The sequence below is a fragment of the Varanus komodoensis genome, unplaced genomic scaffold, assembly GCF_004798865.1.
Source record: "Varanus komodoensis strain SLA01 unplaced genomic scaffold, ASM479886v1 scaffold3, whole genome shotgun sequence".
In the NCBI taxonomy this organism is placed as follows: domain Eukaryota; kingdom Metazoa; phylum Chordata; class Lepidosauria; order Squamata; family Varanidae; genus Varanus; species Varanus komodoensis.
This window is the reverse complement of record NW_025335761.1, coordinates 46,507,140-46,529,582: the sequence shown is the minus strand read 5'-3', so window position 1 is coordinate 46,529,582 and position 22,443 is coordinate 46,507,140. Positions and strand designations below refer to the sequence as shown.

Sequence of the window (22,443 nt, the reverse complement as noted above, 5' to 3'; positions counted from 1 at the left end):
GTGATGTGTAAAGTAATGTCAGGCAATTCAGCAATTAGTACAGCACCATACAGATTTCATTTGTTCTTTAAGATATAGAAATGGAGTTTCAGAATCTTTGCCTATAATTGCCGTCAATTCCAGTGCCTCCCCTCAGATTGATTTTGCCCCTTTTCCCACAGACTGTACACTTCATCTCTGGAGCAAAACCTGTAGTTTTTCTCATGCCCCATCCTCAGCTCTCCACAATGATGTGATGAAGTGTGAAGTGCTTCTTCTGGGGGTGTCCCCATAGCCATGCCCTCAGGGAGCAGCCTAAAGTCCAAAAGCTGTGTTGATCCACATTTTTTAAAAATAGCAGTTTTTATCTCTGTGAGTAGTTTCTGTGTAAATGGGATGGGTCTCAACCACTCAATCAAGTCCAGGTCACCCACCAAAGATGTTGCATTACAAGAGATTGTTACTGGGAATTGTTGTTTCTCCCCAGTTACTGTGGGGATTGCAGCTAAGCTCAGAAAGAGTAGAGAAGTTCGAGGGGTAGTGGTGGCAGATGAAGTCAGTGTCCTGCTTATGAAAATAGGCCAGCATAGTGGTCCTGTGAGCTCTGGCTCCACACCAAGCTATTAGCTCTCCACTTTTAAGAAAAGATTATGCTTTGAGGGTTTTTTGCCATGTAACATTCTTGTGCCTCCTTCTGCAGCAGATGCATACTTTTAAGAGAAGTTCATATTTCTCAGAGACCACATTCTTCATGCACAGACTCTCCAGTGTTTAGTCCCTGATGAATCCCGTTGAAAGTCTCAAAAGGTCTCTTCTCTGACCGGCCCAATATAGGGGACTACAAATGTTTGGAACTTCAGCTCCCATCAACTCCTAGCTACCACAGCTGATAGTCTGGCATGCTGGGAGATAAACTGTAAAACATCAGGAGAGAGCTGAGTGGGAAAAGTCTGAGCTAGGCTGCCCACAATTCTTGACTTACAAAGCCTCCAATTCCAATCTTAGGTGGTCACATGCAAAATGTACTCCAACCTTGGGAATGCCAGATTACATCTCCCATCATCCCCAACCACCAATCCTGTTGTTTAAGTATAATGGGGACTGTTGTCTAATAAAGAGTGTTGGCTAACAGGATGGTACAGAAATGAAATAAATAGATTTGGAGGGTGCCAGCCAGGTTGAAAAAGGCTGCAATAACTTTTCAGCCTGCTTCTTTTCCCATTTGCACATGTGTATGTGTATATATCATAAGACTGACCTATCTATCTTACATGCTTTTGAAAATAAGGCTTTCTAAGGAATTGCATGTGAAGGACAAATGTCATTAGGATCTCTTCTATTGCATTTTAAGACCTGAAAAACTGAACAAAGAAAACCAGTGATGGGGATACCGTAAACCACAGTAGGGGACAATTAACTTATAATGCCATGCTCAAGTGTACATGGCTAAAGTAGCCTGAAGAAGATCTATATAAGCATAACTGACCAAAATAGCATTCTTGAACATAGTATGTACAGAAATCACTTGTATAATATTTATTAACTTTCTCTAGATTGCACCCAGTGTTCATAGAGCAAATACTCATGTGGGCAGCATGTTTATATCTCTTCTGTGAGAGCTGCACCTTCAGAGCTGCTCAACTAAATGCAGTCTGGCTAAAATTAGTGTGATAAGTTTCCTTTCAGAATCATGCTAACTGGGTTCAAAAGGCAATCTATCACCAGCCCAAGATTATTTATTGAGTGTATATACATTCTGCCTTTTAGATTAAAGACAACTGGCAGAAATTAATAAATATTTCAAATAGCAAGACAGTATGGTGTAGTGATTACAGTGTTGGACTATGATTGGAAATCCAAGTTCAAGTTCTAGTACTTCTAGCTATGAAGTAAAAGAGAGGTAAAAGAGAACCAGTGTTTTTCTTCTCTCTCCAAGGAGCAATTTAAGGATTAGTTTGGGATTTGTTTATTTTTAGTTACGATATTAAGCATATTGGCCAATGGTACTTTACTCATTTACTTTCAAATAGCTGAAATGGTTTTTCTATTTAAGAACAAACCCTAAAACTGATAGTCATTTCATTGCTACAATATGATCACACATTGACAAAATTCATTGTATTCATTCCCTGCAGCTGCAATGCTATAGGCATTTACTTGGTAGAAAAACCGATTAATCTCATTGAAACATTCTCCTGCATAAATATGCATAGCATAGTGCACTATTATGTATTGAAATCATCTGAGTTGTCCCATCCTGCTGTATGCCTGCCACCACTGACTGCTGCAGAGATACTTTCTGGGGCCTGAGGATGGTATCTCTGTAGCCCCCTGATCTTACATTGTCTCCAGGAAACCTTTTCCCACCTTGCAGGAGGATTGCATCAGCTTCGTACAGCTGGTACATAAAAAGGGACACAGCAGCAGATGGGGTTGCCCCTTTTTGGCAAGCTACTGTGGATGTGAAGGTGAGCAAGGGCTGGTCTATTCGCTTGTTGGTCAGACCAAATAATTTTCTGCATTATTTCCTATTTCTTGTATATATAGTTACTAGTCATACAGTTATTGCCTGCTGGTAGGAGCAATTCTTTTTATAGGTGCAGAAAGCTAGAGGGATACAGAAAGCAGCCACTGAAACAGTAGAAGGCAGAGGGAGGCTCTAGAAGGGAAAAACAGCTGTCATCCCGGGTTTGAACCCGGATGAGTGTACCACCTGGCCTGTATCAGAGAGGTGTCCTGGCTGGATGTGTCTGGGAGAATAAATCTGCTCCAACTTTGCTTACGTGGGGTTCTCTTTACTGCAGTAGGTAAGATACGGGGGACAGGGAGACAGCGTTTGCAGTGGCCTATCATATCTCTGTTCCCTTGTCCAGGTGCCCCTTTTTGCTGTCTTCCAATTTTAAGCTTGTCTATCTGAAGGGACAAAAGAAAGATTTTCTTAGTGTACCTCCTACCTTGCTTTTCAACAGGAGCTTCCTTCCTGAGCTTGCTAGCATGGTCTTGCAGTTGGTCCTGGAGTCTGTGGGCTTGTTGCACTGGGGGCATCAGCATACAAGATGAGGCTGCCTTGTTGAAAGCACCTCAGGATTTCATAGCCTCTCTAGGTCTCTCTCAGTATCTGGCCCCATTCTTTTAGCGCTGTTTATTCAATCAGGCCTTTTGAATGTGAGGTAGTGCAATGGTTGGATGTTGTTTTTAGCCACCCCTGGACTTTCCTTGTATCTAGACCTTGGCAACACAGCAAGGCCAGATGTCATCCTAAATCTTGAGGGCCCCTTGATAACAGCAGCAGAAAGGTGTGCCACTCTAGGCAAGTGCCTTTGAGAGGGGTACTTGGTGTGGCTGTTCGAGGCTTCCTGCAGCAGCATAGCTATCTGCTGAAGGGGCTGGTGGCCACTGTAGCTCAGGGTGAGTCACCTCACCAAGAAGGAGATTGGGCAGAGTGTAGCTCATCCTGTGACTGCCCACTGCCAGGGCCTCCTGGCAACTGTGTTGGAAGATAAGCCATGCCCTGTCTGATCTGTCCCACCACACTGCCCATTGAACAACCTTTCTCTGCCAGGATTGGCAGGAGCTGCTGTGTTGCTGCACATTGGCCCCTTCAAATCCAAGCATGTGGTGGTGCCACCTCCGAAGCCCCACATTCCTGCCAGTCAGAATGGGAGCTGCTTGTTTGTATGTATGGTAGTGAAAAGCAGGTGCCCCCCACCCCAGCTGGTGATGTGGGGCAATAACAAGTAGGCACTCCCCACACCTCACCAGCTGGAGTGAGAGGGTCATCTGCTTGTCATCAGTGCTCCAGCTGACAAGGGCTTACACAGGGGCTTCTTGCAAGTCAGAATGAAAGCAGTCACACAGCTGTGACATCCAAGGATAGGGCTGCCAGTGCCACTGCTCCCACCACTTCCCTCTGCCAACAGGCTTTTGTGGCTACAGGGAAACTTCAGTTCTCCCATAGTTCCCCTTGGAAAACCTGCAGGAGGGTTTGGGTGGTTCTTTTGGGAACATCACAAGCCCGGGGAGAAACAAGTGACACTGTATAACCTGGCTCAATGACTGGGTTCACACAGCACAATAAAACCTGGCTCAATGACTGGGTTCACACAGCACAATAAGCATGGCAGCTTATAAACTAGGTGTTCGTTTAGTCTGAAGCCAGAAACTAATAGAGTCTGGCTATGATCACAGGGGCAAGCAAACTATGATGGCTTCTTTTTCCTACTCCTACATGCACAAAGTGCCTCATAACCCTCGTGGTACATAGCCTCTCATGTTGCCAAGCCTAGTGAAGTGCATGTGAGGAGCTGGCTTTGAAAGTTCCCTGAAACTCTAGCATAAACCATGAATTCTGGGGTAGTTTTGAAACCACTCCTCTCCTGTACCACACCAGGTTCAGACAACACAGGAATTCATACACCACAGGGATAATCAGGTAAATTTTGCAGTCAGTGGGGAGAAGAAGCTGTGGTGGGTTCTTTTCCCCTACCTGATTGTGCAAACCTGGTTACTGTGTGAATAAAAGTGGTCTTTCCTATATTTGGTAATAGACCATCTTATTTGCCCCTTGAGAAACCTATATGCGGGTCAAGAAGCAACAGTGAGAACTGGACACGGAACCACTGATTGGTCCAAAATTGAGAAAGGAGTTCAGCAAGGCTGTATACTGTCGCCCTGCCTATTTAACTTATATGCAGAGCACATCATGAGAAAGGCGGGCCTAGATGAATCACCAGTTGGAATTAAGATTGCTGGGAGAAATATCAACAACCTCAGATATGCAGATGATACCACTCTCATGGCAGAAAGTGAAGAGGAACTAAAGAGCCTCTTGATGCGGGTGAAGGAGGAGAGCACAAAAGTTGGCTTGAAACTCAACATTAAGAAAACATAGATCATGGCATCTGGTCCTCTCACTTCCTGGCAAATAGATGGGGAAGAAATGGAGGTAGTGACAGATTTTATTTCCTGGGATCCAAGATCACCGTAGATGGGGACTGCAGCCAAGAAATTAAAAGACACTCCTGGGGGAAAAGCTATGGCAAATCTAGACACCATACTAAAAAGCAGAGACATCACCCTGCCAACAAAAGTGCGTACAGTCAAGACTATGGTTTTCCTAGTTGCAATGTATGGCTGTGAAAGCTGGACCATAAGGAAGGCTGAGCACCGAAGAATTGAGGCCTTTGAATTGTGGTGCTGGAGGAGACTCCTGCGAGTCCCTTGGACAGCAAGGCGATCAAACCGGTCAGTTCTAGAGGAGATCAACCCTGACTGCTCTTTAGAAGGCCAGATCCTGAAGATGAAACTCAAATACTTTGGCCACCTAGTGAGATGGAAGGACTCCCTGGAGAAGAGCCTAAAGCTGGGAACAATAGATGGCAAAAGAAGAAGGGGACGGCAGAGAATGAGGTGGCTAGATGGAGTCACCGAAGCAGTTGGTGTGAGCTTGAGTGGGCTCCGGGGGATGGTGGAGAACAGGTAGGCCTGGAGGAATGTTGTCCATCATGATGGGTCAGAAACGACTTCGTGACTAACAACAATTTATTTGGTAATAGACTTTGAGAAGCTATTTAAAGAACCGTGGCAGCAAACAACTCCAGTGGCAGCGGGGGGAGAGCTGCTGTAGCTGTGCCAGGAGACAGGGCTTCCTCTGCATGGGGCTTTTTCTGAAGCTGGCACCCAAGGTGCCTTGGGTGGTTGCCGAAGGATAGTGGCAAAGGGTATAGCTCACTTGGCACTTACTCAGCACCAGTTGGGTCTGGGATTCCTGGTTGGTAGATTGAAAAGAGGTCAACTTCACATTCATTGGTGCAGCAGCTTGTTAGTTACAATTATTTTATGGTTTTAGTATATTACTCTGATTAATGTCTGGGAGAATGGGGGTGCACCTATTAGTGTTGTGATGGGGAGGAAGAGATATGGCTTTGGAGTAGTAAGAGGCCAGTGAAGGGGAGAAGGTAAGATATCTTACAGCTATCCCCTCTTCTGGTTTTTCCTCAAACCAAATAATTCCCGACAGTTGTACCGGCTTACCTTCAGGCTTGGATTGCTGCTGCTGAATGCCAGGTCAGTCCAAAATAGGATCTCCCTCATCCATGACTTGATTGTGAATGAGGGGGCTGACCTGCCTTGCATTACTGAGACCTGGGCAGGGGAGATGGGAGGGGTTACACTCTCCCAGTTGTGCCTATCTTAGGTACTAGGTGTGGCACCAGCATTGCCTTGAGGGTGTGGCAGCCATGGTCTATAGGAATTTGATCTCTCTCTCTCTCTCAGGTTCCTGTTCACTCAAGTGCAGGTTCTGAGTGTTTGTATCTTGCATTGGGAATTTGGGACAGATTAGGGAGTTTGCTGGTGTACCACCCCACCCTGTTGCCCAGCAGACTCCCTTCCTGAGCTGATGGAGGTGGTCTCAGACCTGGTGTTGAGGATCCCCAGAATGGTTGTTCTGGGAGATCTAAACTTCCATGCCTTGTCTGGGGTGGCTCAGGACTTCATGGCCACCCTGGCAACATGGTTTTCTCAACTGGACAGGAGGATGGTGATCTGGAAGTGTCTGTGTGTGGGGTGGGGGGGTGGAGTAACATTAACTCCCTCATCATGGTCACACCACTTCCTTTTGAGGTTTAGATTTTCATCTCCCTCTTTCTTTTGCAAAGGTGGGTGACTTTTTAAGATGGTCTGAGTTTTTCTAGCTGATATGGTTGGCATTCCTGGAATATGAAGATTGTTGAGATAAAGTTACTCAGATTAGTTGCAAATTGGCCACCACAGTTAATACAGTTCCATTAACAGAGGGATCCAGAGCACTATCTGGATAATTTTGTTGGATGAGTTCCAGTTACTGAGATCTGTGGATGTGGACAAGGTGCTTAGTCAGGTTCAACCTACCTCTTGTATGCTCATTCCTTGCCTATCATGGCTTATTGGAAGAACTAAGGAAGGGATTCATACCTGGGCCCAGGAGGCTATAATGTCTCTCTAAGAGAGGGAGTAGTGCCAGCCTCTCTAAATCAGCCTGTGATCAAGCCACTCTTTTAAAAAGTCTATCTTGGACCCTGTGGATGTGAATAATTATATGCCTGTTGTCAACACACCCTTCATGGGCAAGGTGCTAAGGTTGGTGGTGGCCAGGCAGCTCCAGATGCTCTTGTGTGAAGCAGACTATCTAGATGCATGACAGTTGGGTTTCAGGCCTGTTTTTGGTATGGAGATTGCTTTGGTTGCCCTGTGGGATGACCTTTGCCAGGAGTGCATCCTTGTTGATTCTCATGGATCTCTCATTGATCATGGTATCCTTCTGGAAAGGCTGCCCAGGTTAGGAGTAGGAAGTACTGCTTTGTGGTCGTTCTGCTCCTACCTGGCTGGCCAATTCCAGAAGGTGGTGCTGGGGGATTAGTGCTCTGCATTGTCTTATTCCCCAACTGGAGGTTTGGACTGAAGTACTATTAATATGCTGATCATACTCAGTTCTACTCAGTTCAAACCCAGGTGAGGCAGTGACCATTCTTAATCAGAGCCTGGACTTGTAATGGACTGGATAAGGGCTAATAAGTTGAGACTCAGTCCAGACAAGATGGAGGTGTTGTTGATGGATGGATCATCTGTTCATTTGGGAGATATTCAACTTGTCCTGGACAAGGTTGCACTCGCCCTAATGGACAAGGTTCATAGTTTTACAGTGCTCCTGGATCCAGAATTGTCACTTGAGTCACAAGTGGACTCAGTGGCATAGAGCACCTTTTATCAGCTGATTTACCTTTCTAGACAGAGAGAGCCTCACTACAGTTATCTACACACTGGTAACCTCTTATTTGGATTAATGCGTCACACTTTACATGGGGCTACCTTTGAAAATGAAGTCCAGGCCCAATTCAGAGTGCTGATTCTAAACATTTAAAGACCTAAATGGCTTGGGGCCAGGTTATCTGTAGAGACGCCTTGGCCTCAACCTGTATGTTCCTACCTAGCCCCTAAGATCATCCACTAAGGTCCTTCCCAGGGAACCACCCCCTACCCCAAAGAAGCAAGGGGTGTCCCCAGGAGTAGGGGCTTTTCAGTAGTGGCCCTCCATTTTTGGATCATGCCCCCCAGAGAGGTATACTTTAAAGAGATACTTTATACTTAAAGAGATACTTTAATAGGTAAGTGCTAGTTTTTAAAAATTATTTAGATTATTATTGTTATGCCCATGCTAATTATAATTATAGTCTTGATATCGTTGCTGTGGGTTGTTAATATCACTGTATTGGCTTTATTGTTTATTGTTCTCTTTAACTACAATTATGCTATTGATTGTTTATGTTTTTTACATTTGTAAACCTCCCTGAGAGCCTGTGGGGTATGGGGTGGTATAGAAGTGCAATAAATAATAATAATAATAATACTGATGGGGATTTTTATTTGTGGTGTTTGGAGGTTCTTTGCAGTTCAGCTGAACATAGTGTTTTTCTTTTTCTTTCCTTCCTTTCTTTACCCTGGGTCTTTGAGGTACATAATGCTATCTCCAAGGCATTAGAGAATGAATGCTTTGCGTTTCTGCATTTGGGCATGTGATGATCTGCATTGTATTAAACATGAGTAGTGGATTTGTTAGGCTCTTGTTGTTTGTTTATTTCTTTTTTAACTTGTCTAGAGGAGTATATATGCTATGTATGTAATTTTTATGCTGTTAGCAAGGAGGTCAAAGAAACTGCACTAGTTTCCTTTCAGAGGATTAACATTATATAATCACATGAATACTCAACTAAAATGACTGGAAATGTCCCCACTAATACCATCTTTCATATATTTCTGCTATGGGACTGAACTGATTTTTTAAAGAGTGTCTTCTAGCAAGAAAAACAGCTAACTTCTAAGTTAAAAAGCAATGTAGTGCACTGTTTTGTGTGTAAGAGAGAACTTGACATGTGTATATAATTTTGGTTATTGAATGCAAATCATAGACCGCAGGTATACGTGAGGGCCAGTGAAATGAAACAGATTTACTGCATATTTTAATATACAAGTAAAGACTTTTGAGTTCAGTGGGACTTACTCCCAGGCAAGTGGGTATAGGACTTTAAGTACTAATACATGCAGTTAAGTCCCATTGGTATTAATGAGATTCAGACACACTTACAGAATACTGCAGACCCGTTATTACAGCCCTTGTGAAGCCTACTTCTTCCCCAACCCAGCAATAATCAATACTGATAGCTTCTAGAGCATGCCTGAGAAATTTTGCTGCCAGGTGTGCAAAGAACATGAGCGCACCTCTCCTGTTCCATGTATGAATGTGGACAGGACTGGCAGTTGAATCTTTCTTCAGTGCCAGAAGGGGACAGTAATTCGGTGCTGCACCTGAAGGAAGCAGTTAAGCTTAAGTAACACAGGACAAGCCATGGGGAACGCAGCACTTCCATTCAACACCATGCTGCCACCCTCATCATCTGCTGCTGAAATGACTGAGTCACTGTCTAGTGGCCAGAACCCTAGTGGCCCTGTCAGCTTTGAAAGCACTGATCAGCCCTCCTCCACCCTCTCCTTTATAAAAAAAGACATTAATTAGTTGGCTTAGAAAGGTGAATCTGCTTTTCTCTGAATGTGTTTATCTAGAAGTCATGGTGCTAGTTTTCATGGCAGTATTTATTACTTTTTAAAAATTGGGGTTGTGCCGTGAGTAATTGTTGCTAGTTTTCCTTTGCAGATCACTCAGGGTGAGCCCCAGAAATCATGCTCCAAACCTGTAGCAGAGAAAGTTACTGACAGCTGCCAACATATCTGCCAATGTAGACCTCCTCCATTACCACCACCACCACCTCCACCACCACCACCAAGGTTGCTTGGGATCCCGTGTAAGTAGAGACTGCAGCTACCTCTCTTTGGGTCCAAAAATAAACTCACTGGGCAAGGTACATGTGGCAGAACATTCAGTGAGTGGGTGGGAAGCCAATTTCACTAAAAGGCCTTTTTTCTAATGGCGAATGGGAAGATATTCTAATTAAAGATGAAATGTGTTTTGGCTCACTGAACAGGGATTTCTTTCTAGAAGCCAGACAAATTCCCTCTGTTCTAAACCATATGGTTCTTTTCTCAAAGCATCTCATTGGGTCCCTAGAGTAGGATATTTCCAATGTTGTCTTATGATTTGCATTAGTATGTGCTAAATATTTTATGATCTGGCATTTAGATGGGCTTATAGTTTCCCTAGATACAGTTTCACAAACTCGCCTTCACACACAATTGTATTTGCATCTGTGTATGAGATTCTGTGTTAGGCTTTGGTCAGCATGGAATTTGCCCCAATTATTCCAGTTTTATAAATGTCCTTTTAAGTACCAACTCCAGGATTTGGGGGGCCCATGGGCAAGGCACCCTCAGTGGACTCTTTTCCCAGTGAGTCTTCCTTGTTACCGCCCTTATCACCAGCTGCCCTTGTTCCTCATTCTCATTGTTGCTACCATTTGTGTGTTGACAGCAAGAGATATGGTGGGCAAGCCGACAGTGGCATCTGCTGCCTTCTCTCCTCCACCATTGATTGGGTCAGAGTACGAGGCAGGTTGCAGTGGAGAAAAGTGGGGAGCAAGTCCACATGGCTCTTGCCAGTAGACTGTTGCTGGGTTGTGGATTGTTGGCAAATGCTTACCATTGATACCAGCCATGGCCCTCTCCCTTGAGGTGGTAAGGGTGTAGATAACATGCTGCAGGTGCAGTACAGTATAATGCAAGAAAAACCTTAGAAAACAGTTCTTCACTGTCCTGCTTGGAGATGCAACAATTGGTTGCCACATCGCCTGTTTGAAAGGATCTGGTCGTGTGGAGGGTCCAGAGTTTGATGCTGTCCCAGATGGGGTGTCCTTTACCGAGTGCTGAGTGTGCTGGTTTAAAAAGTCCATCTCTCCCAGCAATGAGGAAGCACATTACTAAACTGGAGGACAAGCAGAATGGTTTGGAGGCAATCAGATTAACTCCCATATTAGTCTGGAAAAGGATGCTCTACTGTAACTACACCAACCTGTTATTCCCAACCATTTCCCTAATAGGCTTGCTGGTTCCCTTTCATACCCTTTTTCTAGTCTTCCCCTCTGCCAGTGGGAGATGGGAGGCATGGCACGTTGCAGATGTTCTAAAAACCATGTTCCATCAGCAGTGCTCAGCTGACTGCTAGAAGAAGGCATGATGGGAGGCGTGGTATAGATTTACTGCTCAGCATAGATTTACTGAGCAGGAGTAACAATCTGTATAATATTGACTGGGTTCAGACAACATAGTAACCCAGAGTCAATCCTTGGGTTGAGTGTGGGTTGTTATTGTACTGTGAGTTACCGTGTTGTCTAATCCATCTGTGCTAACAAGCCATGAAAAGAATGCATGGCTTGTTGTTGCTTGTGAACTGTAGGTTGTTCATGTCATTTATTATATCAGTTGGGTTCAGGTGGCACAATAGCCTGTGTTTCAACAACAGGCCACTGCTGGAAAAAAAAAACATACACTCAACCAATACTTCCCACTTGAGTGTGGGTTATTGCGTTATTTGCAATGCCTCTGTGCTTATTACCAGACTCTTGTTTAAGACCAGAGAGAGAGAGAGATTTCAGTGTATTAAAGAAATCCCCTTAAGAGCAATTTACCATTGCTTTATTAAAATAAACAATGCAACAAAGCACGAAATAAAAGCAGCAAACCACAAAACGTTGTTAGCCAAGCAGTAGCAGTGGCTTCATCCAAGCTTCTCTTTGGAAGAGATTCCAGAGCCAGGGTGCCACCACTGCCCATCCCTCTGGTACCCACTGGTCAGGCTTCTGCTAGCAGAGGGGCACCTCAGTCACTCATCTTAAAAGACGGGCAGGCTTGTATAAGGAATGGAAATCTTTTATTGTTAAACAGGAGTAAATCTTTTACAAATGGGTGACAGTAGTATCTTTCTTGCTTACTCTGGATACCATTGTCTTGATACTATTAATATTCTCCTAAAAATCACTGTAATATGCAGAATATGGAGGTAGCACTTTTAGGACTGGGAAATCTCAATGTTTAAATTTATATGCAGGCAAAGATGACCACAGATCACTTCAGCAGTCTCTGTGCAAAATAATAAATGGGCTCAAATGGAATATCAAAAAACAACATTGCAAAACCAATGGGGGAGCAGTTTAGTCTCCCAGGACATGTGAGAGTTCATCTCAAAGTCTCCATACTTCAAGGAAAACATCTTCAAAGGGAAGCTCCTGTGTGAAGCTACTAAACTAGATGGCACCAGCAAATTCAGTGGTGTCAAATACAGAGGAGATGGGAGTTATCTTCCTGACTGCAGGAAACAATTGTCCCTTTCAAGGTGTCAAATTAGCATTGTAAGAAAGGCCACATTATGGCCAGTGACTGCTGTTCTGAATGGGACACTTTCTTCTTATGTTGTATATACATTTGGTTCTGCATACAAATGAGACCAACCTTCTGCTGAGGCTTGCATTTTTTGCTACACTGTTTACAAAGCTTCTACCACAATTTTGCTAGTTACAGAACTCCTAAATGTTTTCACTGGGGTTAGCATGAAATTCACATCCTCTAAACCAGGGGTCCTCAAACTTTTTCACCAGGGGGCCAGTTGAAAACTGCTGGTGCTGGGCGGGAAGGGTGGAGCTGGCGGTGCTGGCTGCTGGGAGGGGGCGGCAGTGCGGGCGCGTGCACTGAGGTGGGGGGGGCACACGGAGAGGCACAGGCGGGTGCGTGCGGCGAGAGCAGGCAAGGTGTGGGCAGGAGTGGGCAGGCACCACGAGGTGGGTGCACAAGGCAGTGGCTTGCTTTCTTAGAGATTGTTTTCTCCGAGCGAGCAAACCGCTGCCTCCCCGAGCGCCGGTTGAGGTGGGTGGCAGGGGGTGCATGCATGGGTACGTGCATGTGGTGGGTCCAAATGGGCATGGCGGGCCGGATCCGACCCCTGGGCCATAGTTTGAGGACCCATGCTCTAAACAGACATGCACACCCAAGTGCACACACTTATTTAGTTAGGGCAGGCCCTTACATTAGGCAAAGAGAGGTGGCTGCCTCAAATGAATAAGGAATTAATTAATTGGACAGTGAGTGGGATGGTGTAACTTAGTGTCCTGCAATAGCTGGGGGTTGGACCGGGTGCTCTTCTGGACCCTTTCACCTCTACTAGTCTATGATTCTATGAATGAGCAGAGCGGTTTGTGCCATGCAGTCTTCCACATGCAGCATGTGGCCCTTGTGCTACTTCTCATGGGTACTGGAAGGTACTGTACCACTGGCGGTGTTGGAGCAAGCTTCCGGTTGATTTTTCTGTACAGTGTGCAGGAGGTGCCATCTTGTCTTTTGCTTCAGCCAGCAAATTGTTTTGGACTTGGCTTGCAACCAGTTAGGCTATGGCACTAAGAAGGGCCATTTTGGCAATTTTCAGAGAAGCCAATGAAAAGTTGTTCAAGCTAATTGCTTTGTACAATTGCTTTGTGTACAAGAAAAAGATGCCAGGTTTGCTTTTGTTTTACAAAAACCAGATGAGAAGGAAAGCTTGGATTGGGAGTGTGGCACTTAAGGGACTTATCCATACAGTGTAGCTGTGTGTGTTTCAAAAGCAGCTTTAGATTCAATGTGGAGGCTTTGATTGAGGTACCTGTTAAACTAAAATAATTGTTCTCCTTCACATGAGCAGGCTTGTACACATACATAAGCAGTCACTAGTATCACAGAGCTGGAATTTAATAGGTAGCTGAAATAACTGATATATGAGTTGAAACCATATAAACAAGGATGGATGCCTCTTCTTTGTAGAGGCATTTCTTTCTCTTGACAGCATGGCAAACTAAGCAGAACCCTGCCCCTTGCTCTCAGTTAATAGAAACAAAAAGTCATTACACTCTAAAAAGGACCTAAAGTATGGGTAGAATTCCTCATTGCCAAGCTATTATTGTTCCATTTTGTTTCTCCCTCACCGATCTCAGAAAGGAATTTCTTTCATCCCTGAAACTCAAGGTCTTGAGTCTCAACCATGATAATGGACTTAATTTGTTAGTGATTTGTACTTGCACAAATGCTAACATTAACAAAAACGACTACCACAAAAAAGAGGAAAAAGATAAGAAACACTAACAGATTAAGTCTTTGGCAACAATAACACAGATGTCAAAACAAAACAGTCTTTGTACAGTTCAGATGATGGAATCTGAAATTTTTGTGGAGATAGATTAAAAAAGCTTGTCTAACTCAAGACTGGCATTATATGCTTTTATACAGACCATTATGGTATCACTCTGAAGGAAGAAGGGAGCATATGGGTTGCTCTTTGAATATAATGGTCATTTTTTTCACCAAAGGTAAACTTACCAAGAGAAGAGAAGCTGCTTCATTTGCTCCCCAGAGGCTCCTGTGATGTTCAGTTCCTCTGGCCTTCCCCCACTTTAGGATTTTTAGGTTCAGACCTTCAAAGGATCCTTGTACCTGTAACAGGGGGTTAAGGAAGCCATTTCAGCTGGAGGGCCAGATTCAATTTCAGAGAAGCTCTTGGGAACCACATTTCAGTGACGGGCAGGGCTGAAGGCAAAATGGGGAAAACAGATACGTACGTACATACATACATACATACATACATATGTTTAAAGTTTTTCGATGCTATCCATTACAAAAAAAAAAGTCTCTGGATGACTCACAAAGAGCAGCAGCAGAAGCAGCAGCAGCAGCATCTTTTAGGTTAAAGATCCCAGTACACAATCTAAGTCTTAAGAGAAGCATGTCAACCATTTTGATTGGGGGAAAACTGCAAAACAGCCAGGAAACTACCAAAGTATCAGTGGTCAGGGTGGGGGTATTTGGGGGAACCATGGAGGGCTGAATTAGGCTCCTGGGGTACAGTTACCTAGGCCTGCTCTAATAGCTACCTCAAAGAGATTATCATTAGGTGCATGAGAGTTCCCTACTATGGCAGTGTAGTATTGAGAAAGGCTATATCTTGCAGAAATGTCCATGTACACCTGGAATGGAAATTGTGTAAGGTTATAGACTTGGTGAACCTATCCCTCCTTGATGTCCTTGACCACCACTCTGAAGTTCCCTATATGCAAGCATTTCTCAAATGCTGTCTGTTAACAGTTTCACTTGTCTCTGAGCCCATATAAACTTTTGCCTACAGAAAAGGCTTAGACTACTCTTTTCAGTCAATGCCATGTGTCTACCACCACATTACTCGGGCTACTATGTCTAGCTTCCTGTTCAGCTCTTCCGTGTCTCTTTTCTTCTCCTGCCCATTCTCATGACTATAGATCTGGTGATAATTTTTTGGGATATTTTCTTCAGTGCTTTTTTCATTTCCTTCTTCCAGCCCCCTGCCCCTTCTCCCTTGTGCCTTCTGGATCTTTTTCTTACTTCATTTCCCATCCTTGGTTTGACCTACCTTATCTTCGTTGTTTCTCCTGTCTCAAATCCTAAGCTATTAAAGAGTGTCATTTATGCAGGTCAGGAAAACCCTCCTTAGCCCTGGACAGAGCTACTTTGATGTAACAGTAGGAAAAGATCCGAATGCTGAAGTAGAATGCTACTTGTTGCATGTGGCATAGTCAGGGTACGTTGGCAAGCTTGCTGCCTTCTCAGTGCAACATGTTCCAAAGAAACAGCTGCAATAAGTTAGTATACTGGGTTCGTGTTATGTTAAAATTATAAATCAGTATGCATTGGGGGTATTTCTGAAGATCAGAAATCGTGTGGTCTTTCATTGTCCTTTAGGTAATGACCCCTCCCTTGCTCATGTTGCCTCTGCCTTCAAGGGTTCTGTGAATCACAATATAGAATGTAAAGTCAGAAACATGCCCTTCCCACTTCCTAATCTCTGAGGATCCCATCAGAGATTCTACAAACTTTGGATGCTTCAGATAATTTGGTTTAATTCTTTTGGCTCCTCCCTTCTGCTGCATGAATATACTGAGTGTTCTGGATCTCACAGAAGGACCAATGCAGATATAACTGTACATGCATAGAACACAGAACTTGCTCTGTGTGTCAAGGGAAGGGATGATCCCTCTCCAGATGTTTAGTGTACATGCATTTATATGGTGGGGTGCAAGTCCATGGGGCTTTGTTCTAGTAATCTTGTTTGTATGATAAGTGCCTCTCACCTTGTCTTATTTAAGCCACAATGAGCCTGAGTGCCCACAAGCATATGGTTGCCTGTTCAAGTCCAGGCCTTGGCCACTTGGGTGGCAGGGATTATTTGAGGTTAAGGAACCCTCAAATAACCCATGATTTGTTGTAGGGTTATTTGAACACTGTTTAATCCTGAAAATAATGTCTGACACAAGTTCAGACAACAAACCATAGCAACCTGTTCCCAGATTAAATATTTAACATGGCTGCCAGCATGTGCAGCAGCCTATTGTGGTTTAAATAAGTCATGGTGGACCATACTAATTGTGTGAACTGACCCACTATTGCTTCACTGGGCCCCCTTTCTCTCTCTGATCTCTGTTAAATAGTTTGGTTGAATCCTCTAGATATCTTGTTTTCAGTCACTTTCTTTTTATCAGTATTGCTCTCTGTATAAAATGTTTCTATATATATGAAAAGTTCCTTTACTTTTACTGAGTTCACACTCACAATTCAGTGAATGAAACAGGACCAAGACTAATCCCTCAGAAACAAACCTCAAGCTATCACCCAGATTGCTGTCTGTACAACTGCATTCCCTGGTAGAGATTTAGTATGGTTTCAAGGTTGTTTTGAAAACAGTTTTGAAAAAAATACAGCACACAAAAGCTGTTAAGCAGGGGTGAAAAACAAGAAGGAGTTGTTGAACTGTGGTTCTTCTCAGCCAGTGGTAAGAGTCATTGGTGAGAGATTATGGGAGCTGCAGTCCAACAACATCGGGAGGGCCACATGGGTACTATCCATGCTGATACGAAAAATGATTGTGATCCATTAGAAATCAAGAGTGGATGCTGCGTTTTCACCTGAAATGAAAAGCAAAGTTTATTTGTGCACTTTTTCTCATGTACAAATTCTCTTTATCTGAGGAATTTCATGGGGATCTAAAAATGTTCTACAAGGTCAGAAACCTGATTTAATTATTAATTAAATCATCTCAGTTGTGACTTTCTACCTTGCAAGTTGAGGTAAGTGGCCTATGGATGTTTTGGACTATGGCACCTATCCGCCCAGAACTAATAGTAATTCTGGGTGTTTAGTGCAAAACCACTGGAGTACACCATCCCTAGGAATAGCAAGTTCTGATCCAGTTCTCAATAAAATTAACGAGTAAACATGTGGATGTTCTAAAAACAATGAGCCCTAAAAATACATGGTACAATAAACGGAACCACAGGCACCAGAAACAGAAAATGGAGAAATGGAGGATGTATTATTGCTTGCCAAAAGATGGAGAAAATAAACAAGAGTTGGTTTTTTAAAATCTAAATGTGTAAAAGATAAAAAGAATGGCCAGGTGCCTGATGGATATTTCTGGGAAAGAGATTCCATTCTTGGCAGGAGTGTTGTTGGGGGAAATATTTGCCTCTCACAAATTCAAACCATTGGTTTATGTTGTACAGTATTGTGTATTTTTGACTGGTAGCAGCTCTGCATTGAGTCAGGGCCAAATTAGACTTGACATTAAATATGCACATTAAACAAAAAAAGGTGGGGGAAGCAGTGATGGAGAAATCCCATTTAACCCATTTCCTTTCTGCTGTAGTCTTGAAGACAGTCATCTGTTTGAAGCTGTTTCTTGCATCAGAAGTAAATTCCTCATTGGTGCCAGAAGATTTTATATGCATTTAAAGTAGGGTGAATGCCTATGCATTTAATACAAATAGGGATTTAACATCACTTCTAGTTTGACTTTTAAGTAGAAAACTTTCTCAAAACTACCTACAGAAAGCCTTTAGCAAGTGAGTCCAGGGAATGAATCTTGGACCTTTAAAGATACAGAACATGTCTGATCTAGAATTAATATGGAGATGGGGACTGTGCTCCCCCATACCCATAAAGGTCTTGGTGGACTACAGTGCCCATTGATTCTCACCATTAAGTATCTTGACTATTGCTGATGGCAGTCCAAGAGCATCCCAAGGGCTACTTGTTTCCCGACCCTGGCTTTAAAGGGGTCACTCATTATGCTTGCTGCCAAGTAGTTTGAATTCAGCATGTCTCTGTAAATTCATACAAAACAATATCTTCACAAAGATACTCCAAGCAAAGCTTGCCTTGAACTTTTCATTTCTCAGAGAACATCATTTGTGAATAAATTGCACTGTTATAATTCTTGGTAAGGAGGTAGTAGTGAATACTTGCAGTTTGACCATCTGCATATTTACACTATTTATTTATTCTGTTATATTGTTTTGTAAGCTGCCTGAAGCTCTTTGCAAATGGGGAGGCATAGAAATGTTTTAAATAAATAAATAATAGATATGCATATTCCACCTTTTTTCTGCCAGGAACCTAAGGCAGCTTACACAATCCTCCTCCTCCTCCTCTCTTCACAACAATGCCTTTTGGTAGGTTTGGTTGAGAATAGAATAAAAATGTAATTAATACAAAAATATCCTTTTGAGTTGCTAGGTAAACACTTTGCAGGTAGAATGGTTATGCCTTTAAATAAGAGTATTAGAACTTCTGGTTCTGGACTTGACACAGCTTTGAAAAGAAATCATTTCTGGAGTTCTTGCTTCTAAAGCCCTGGGGTCTTGCAGGAGTACAGTCTGAACTTGTGAGTTTATGGATGTAATCACTTTTGAAGAGAAGAAAACAAGAATTTACTTGAGGGAAGTTGATGTTGTCCTTATTTTCCTATTAGCTTGTCTTTTGAATGTGCAGAGCATTCTGTAACCTCTGTACAGTGCACAGGAAGCTTTTAGTAAAATTGTTTTGCAGGGGTTTTATGGTTGCAGCATGTTGCTGTTATGGCAGAGTCATTTGCTCTGTTCCAGACTCGAGTGGAAAAGTGAGAGATCAAAGAGAAGGATGACAACAAGGACAAGAGATCATCCATCTCTTAAAGTGGACTAAACAAGATGGCTCAGCATGTTGAAATTCTTAAGCCTGTTTGTGGTCTTTGGCTTGTTGAGCTTGTCATTCAAGATGTTATTCCATGTGTTTCTAAATAATTAGTGTGCGAATGTGTCTCGTATTTCATATGACTGAATGTGCTTTGATAGTGTGTGACTGTAAGTACTAGAGTGGAGGAAACTGTTCGTGGACTTCTACAGTGGAACTGAGGGTTGATTACTTTTGGGGGGTTTTATGCTAAAATATTTACAACCCACCTCTCAACCTAATAATTTTAAATCCATCTGCCAGCCCAGACTAGATGGTGCTTTAACATATCCATAGACTGAACTGCAGAACTGGTGGTGGTCCATGTTAAGGCAGATTTGAGAGATTTTATATTTAAAATAGTTAGAAAATATATCACAGGTGGTCTCTGTCGATTCCCCATAGGTCAAATTAAAGTAGACCTCAACTGAGACTGCTTAGAAAAGCTCTGTGGGATGGCACCCCAAGAATGCAGTGGTTGTGGAGAATATTGCTTCCATAGTCCCATCACTTCCATACAATAGGCTTCTTATATGTCTGTTGGATTTGCTTCAAGACTTTTACCAATTGCTTTCTAGTTGATAACCCATTTCATTGCTGGAAAACCACTTGGTCATTACCAAAAAAGAAGGTGCAAATTTGTGTGACATTTGTGCCTGTTAATGTATGTGTAATTTCAAATTGAGAAATAATTGCTATGATTTAAAATAGAAATAAAATAGTCTGTACTATATTAAAGACTGTGACCAGGAGATCTTTGTGCTTAGTGTGTTGCTTAGATGCCGTTGATAGGCAATTTCAAGGCTCCATTCTCTGCTATCATGGGTCATTATCTTTACATTGGACTGGAAAGCCCTTCAAATAGAGGAAGGGCTGTACAAAGTGTCAGTAATGTACAAAGTATGGCTACTCTAAGAGTAAATAAGGCTCTGTGGAGTAGATGGATGGTAGACTAGAAGCACCTTCAAGTCATCTCTGCATCCATATGGCTGACAGCTATAACAATGGAAAACTTCCTGAGAGCCATCAGGAATTTGGACTCCTGTAAGCCTCTAAGGGTAGGACATCTTAATTTGTCATTTTTTGTGATCTCATCCTGTTCCTTGAGAAATTCAAGCAATCATGGACATTCTGTGGCATTACCGGAGTTTACCCAGTGCCTAGGGAAGGTTCAGAAGTGCCTGAAAAAAGGCCAGGAGTGGTAAATAATTTATAATCTGCTATATAGGGTGTGTGACTTGTGACTTGCATGCAATTTGAAGGTTTTGATACACAGTTTGTAGCACTAGGAAATAGTCACTTGTCTCAGCTTGAACTCAGACTGCCTCTGCAATACTGTGTTTTTCCTTCCTTCCTTCCTTCCTTCCTTCCTTCCTTCCTTCCTTCCTTCCTTCCCTCCCAAGCTTATTGACCTGCTCCCTAGTCAATGTCTCTTAAGGGAACTGTGAGGGTCTTTCTCCTAAGCTGTCAGTCTGGCACCTTTTGCTATCATAACATTTATCCTTTTAAAGTGGAGAGTGCAACTCCATGTATCATTCATGATATTTATTTTTAGATCCTACTGTGGAGACTTATGCTGACAAAAATGGAACCAAGGGAAATAAAATCAGTACACATTTTTTAAGGCTCCAGATTTGTAGCAGCATTGTAGCACTATATTTCTGCACATTTGGGAGTAAGGGTGGCAAAATGAATGTTGTGGTTATTTGACAGAATGTATAGTTCAGTGTTTTCTTGGTATGTTCCTTTTGGTACTGCGGATTGAATGGTACCTATAGTTTGGTTAGACTTCTGTAGGATAATACTGTGCATTGATCCACTAGTCTGTGGCTTTCTAGTTCATGTAAGTGTAGCTTCTATAAGTCAGCATGCAAAGAACTGGGTGGCACAATCCTGTGTGGCAAACTGCTCCTGCACTGTTTGTTTGTTTGTTTGTTTGTTTGTTTGTTTGTTTGTTTGTTTTACAGTGCAGTCCAAAGTTTCTTTAGGAAGTAAGCCCTAGGATGTTCAATAAGACTTACTCCCAGGAAAGTGTATATATGAGGACTGTGGCTTTATTATTTCTGTTTTTATTGTATACCATCCTGAGAATGTAGTAGTCAGACAGTATATAAAATCTTTAAATAAAATAAATATTTAGAATTTGCTTAAAGGATGTACACACTAGCTATCTGCATGATTCATGTATTTCAGCAAAGAGGGGTAAAAATGTGCTGAAAAATATCTCTTCACCTAAATCTGTATTATCCCACTATTTTTGGATGCAAAAGCAGAACACAAGGAAATCCATTATAGTCATTTAGACTACTCAAATGCACTTCATGTGCGGTTACATGATAGTTCAGAAAAACTAATGCAAAATGTTTGTGACTGTCCTCTTGAGTAAAGCAAGGCATAGTGTAGCTGCTTTCAGGCTGAACATTGGCATTCTTGTGCAGCTGCCAGGATCCCCAGCTGTTGGGGCTCTGCCCTGGGCTGCAGCCTGAACTTTTGCTGTTCTTTAGTGCTAAAGTTGTTAATTTAGCAAAGACGCTAACTGTGGCCATCTGGGAATTCCATATCCACTAGAGGTGCTATCTGCACTTTAAAAAAAAAGTTGGGAGAAGCAGCATGTGGGCAAATGCAAGCCATGTGTCACCCATCCCTGTAGTATGGCCAAATTTGCCTATGGAACTTCTGTACAATACAGGATCATTGAATATTGGAGGATGAAGGGGCTAATAAACCATCACTTGCAACCCTCTGCACAGCACAGGACCCCAAGTTAAAGCATTTGTAAGAAATGGTTGTCACACTGCATCCTGAATGCCTCTAGCATAAGAGAGCCCATAACACCCTTAGGTAATTGATTCTTTTACCTATTACTCTAACAGCCAGGAAGTTTTCCTGATGGTCAGCTGGAATCTGACTTTCTATAACTTGAGCCCATGTCCTGCATTCTGGGATGACTGAGAAGAGATCCTGGCTCTCTTCTAGGTGACAGCGCTTTTCCAGTACTTGAAAAGTGCTATCACATCTCCCCTCAGTCTTCTCAAGGCTGAATAGGCCTAATTCTTTCAATTTCTCTCCTCAGGACTTTTTTTCCAGCCTCTTGATCCTCACTGTTGCCCTCCTCTGAACCTCCTCCAGTTTGTATCTTAAACTGTGCTGCCCAGAACTGGATGCAATATCAAGATGAGACCTAACTACTGCTGAGTAGAGGGGAACTAGTATTTCACATGATTTGGAAGTGAAACTTCTATTAACACATCCAAAATAGCATTTGCCTTTTTTGCTGTCACGTCACATTGTTGACTCATATCTGTTTGCCATTCTTCCCAGTTCATTTTCATAAGCTGGTGAAGATTCTTTGTTTATGTGGCATTCCTCTCAGCCTGCTGCTGAGAGACTGCTAACAAAGCTTTTTATGTCTAATATTTTACTGCTCTTTGCATTGAGTTTTAATTT

General features: G+C 42.8%; 1 protein-coding gene across 1 annotated transcript in view; it reads left to right on the top strand.

Annotated features, from left to right (window-relative positions):
* Positions 1-22,443, top strand: part of PRIMA1 (proline rich membrane anchor 1) — a 63,233-nt gene that overhangs the window by 15,004 nt on the left and 25,786 nt on the right. The window contains exon 3 of the mRNA XM_044436784.1: positions 9,668-9,815. Coding sequence (XP_044292719.1) covers positions 9,668-9,815 — 148 coding nt within the window. The remainder of the gene's footprint in view (positions 1-9,667; positions 9,816-22,443) is intronic.